Source organism: Plectropomus leopardus, unplaced genomic scaffold (genome assembly GCF_008729295.1).
Source record: "Plectropomus leopardus isolate mb unplaced genomic scaffold, YSFRI_Pleo_2.0 unplaced_scaffold16507, whole genome shotgun sequence".
In the NCBI taxonomy this organism is placed as follows: domain Eukaryota; kingdom Metazoa; phylum Chordata; class Actinopteri; order Perciformes; family Serranidae; genus Plectropomus; species Plectropomus leopardus.
The window spans coordinates 1-2,965 of record NW_024617730.1 but is presented as its reverse complement, the minus strand read 5'-3'; the positions used below and the strand labels follow the sequence as shown (position 1 = coordinate 2,965).

Below are 2,965 nucleotides of genomic sequence, written 5' to 3'. Positions count from 1 at the left end.
GTGGCCTCGTCTATCAGAGCTCCTGAGAGCAGCTGTGGATCCTCCAGCAGGGGGCGCTGCTGGACTCTGTCCACCGCAGCCTGGTATCTCTGCAGGAAGGAGACGTCTTCGGCTCTCAGCTCGTCCTCTGCGTCTCTGACCGTGTCTGAAAGAGCCGCTATCTCTCTGCTCAGAGCCTCCAGCTCCTCCTTCATCCTCTGACTCTTGTGCTCCTCTTCCTCCCTCAGTGCAGCCATCCTGGCCTCCTCTTCCTCCTCCAGAAACTGGTGGAGCTTCTTAAACTGCTCCTTAATCTGCGTCTCTGTGCGTCGGGCCTGGACCTTCATGTGAGCTGCTGTTTGTTCAGACTTCACTTTAACTCGTTTAAAAACCTTTAACTTCTCCTTTAAGGGCTCCAGAGTCTCCTGAAGTTTCTTCTTGTGTTGTCGTGCAGCTTCATCGACGGGTCTGAATCTGTGGTCGCTGTGTTTTTCTGAATCTCTGCAGATGAGACACACCGGCTGCTGATGGTCCAGACAGAAGAGTTTGAGTTTCTCAGAGTGCAGACTGCAGAGAGCCTCTGAAGCTCTCTGATCTCTCTCCTGTAAGAAGGCCTCACACAGCTGCTTTAACACCAGGTTACAAGGTGGTTCAGACTTTGAAGATCTTCTCTTACAAACTGGACACTCCTGTGCTGGTTTCTGTGTCCACCAACTCTTCAGACAGTCTTTACAGAAGCTGTGACTCCATCCACCACTGCAATTATCTGCATATTAAGTCTGTGCAGTATTTGGGCTCAGCCACAAATCAGAGGGCTGAGAGAAAAACACCAGTACGCGGTGTTAATGCAGCAGAGATGTGTTAGGCCGGTGGCGTATTTTACAATTAAAGCAAACATAAAGCTGTTACTGAGCCTGGTCTGCGCCGCAGCTACTTGGCCAGTCGCCGTTACTCACATCCTTTAGCTGTTTAGTTGAATTGACGGGATCAGGTTGATTTTATGTGTGATCCACGACAGCCTCGTATTATCCAATCACTTCAGTTCATCCATCAAGCCCCCATACTGAGCGCAGCGGTGAAAGACGCACATCGAGAGAGCGGGAAAGAAAGCTGAGAGAGACAGAGAGAGAAAGAGAAACACTGCACCAGAACACCGGCTCTCGTTACAAACCACCAGAGACCCTCCTCGACTGCCAAAAATCTCCAAATTTGAACCCAAGCTTTCTGGCTGCTAATTATTCCTCGAGCATGGTCTGAACTGAATTTATGACACTAAGCTGGCGCTCCTCATGGCATCATAAATTAAACTGGCAAAGAGTTTTAGAATCAAAACCAAGGCCCCCTGTCCTCCAACGAAAGGAAAATTAAAAAGTCATGAATGTAAATATGGATGTTCGCAGAGCAGACTCTGTGACCCGTCTCCCCATTTCTAAGCAGCCACTTTATTTTTTTTGTATGTTCTGAGTAATTTTGTTTTCTGAGGCTGAGCAGACGAAACCTTAAGTTTCGGAATATCTTCCCAAGAGAAATGTTGGCGTTGTATGTTTCTGCAAACCATGAATATAACCATTTGAGGGTTTCATCATAGCAGCAATTTTAATGCGATATACAATAGTATAAATGAGCTTACTTTGTCATCTGGAGGTGGAATAGAGTGTGTAATAGAAGTCAAAAGATTATCAGCCTGGCCGATTATTTGGGCTGATATTTGGCATTTTGCCAGTTATCTGTAGCTGCGTTTTATTTCAATGACTGCTGATAAAATTGATTTATTAAAAAGTGCACAGAAAGTGTCAGCATGGGAGGGATTTTTACTTTGTATAATCTTAGGGAGCAATTTTTATGTCTTCATTTTTCTGTTTAAATTTTCACCTGACTTTATAAAACAAAGTTGCTGGGAACTTGCTGTATATGATGTTGAAAGTTTCACTTTCAATGAAACATTTGTTGAAGACTTTTAAACAAAGTTTGGTGTTTGAGTTTGTTAAATTCCAAATTTTAAATATTGACGTAAAGATTTTCATTTTTAGGGTAAATGCATATCGGTTCCAGATATCAGTTATCCGTCTCATTAACTACTCATAGCCGCTATCGGCCCTGAAAAAGCGATATTGGCCGATCCCTCGTGTGTAACACCGTAATACAAATCTGCAGATTTTAATGTTATAATCCCACAATTGTAATAGCAGCTGCCCACTACAAACATAATATGACATTTCCTGCAAATGTCCAGAAGAGAAATCTATGTGATGTCCAAAACAGACATCTATAGTACGTCCAGACTGGATGTAGTATAGATGTGCGTTTGCTGACATCACAGTAGTGCTTCCCGGGGTGTAAACAGCTGACGCAGACAGATACCTAAAAAGTCATAAGTAGACGCAGAAGTTCACCGACAGAGCGGCACCATGTGACCAGTTGGGATGAGAACTTGCTGGTATTTGGCAGCTTCAGAACGAACTGAATCAGCTTCAGGTTTTAACTCCAGAACATAAACTCCCCCTCGTTACTAAACCCCCCAAGTTTCCAAAAAGGACATAACATCAGTGGGCTAAATGGTCACTACAGCCCTGATAACCTGACAGGTTCTCATCCCAACTCGTCACATGTTGCCGCTCTGTCAGTGAACGTCTGCGTCTACTTATGACATCTGAGGTATCCTTGTGCGTTAACCGTTTACACTCCAGGATGCTGTTACCATGATGTCAACAAATGCACATGGTGGGATGATGTGCACGGTCCTTATGTTTACACAACAGCAGATGGCGACCAACGCTGACGGTCATGATGACTGGGATTAGGCAACAAAGTGACGGATGGTTAGGTTTAGGCAAAACAGACACATGAAAAATCCAGTCTCCTGCATGAAAGCCGTTTGGTTGTGGGACCTGTCCAAATGCGTCTTCATCTGATGCCGGATTCTGGTTGAACGTGGAAGGTACGTTTTGCCGTCAGGCTCGTACGCTGAAAGCGCTGACTGAGAGAA

At 44.8% G+C, this 2,965-nt stretch overlaps 1 protein-coding gene across 1 annotated transcript; it reads right to left on the bottom strand.

The window, feature by feature from the left end:
- Nucleotides 1-5: 5 nt before the first annotated feature.
- LOC121964636 (E3 ubiquitin-protein ligase TRIM35-like) lies at nucleotides 6-745 on the bottom strand (the record flags this gene model as incomplete). The annotated part of the gene is made up of 1 exon (XM_042514837.1): nucleotides 6-745. A coding segment is annotated over one exon (740 nt), but the record flags the coding sequence as incomplete, so codon positions are not given.
- Nucleotides 746-2,965: the final 2,220 nt, after the last annotated feature.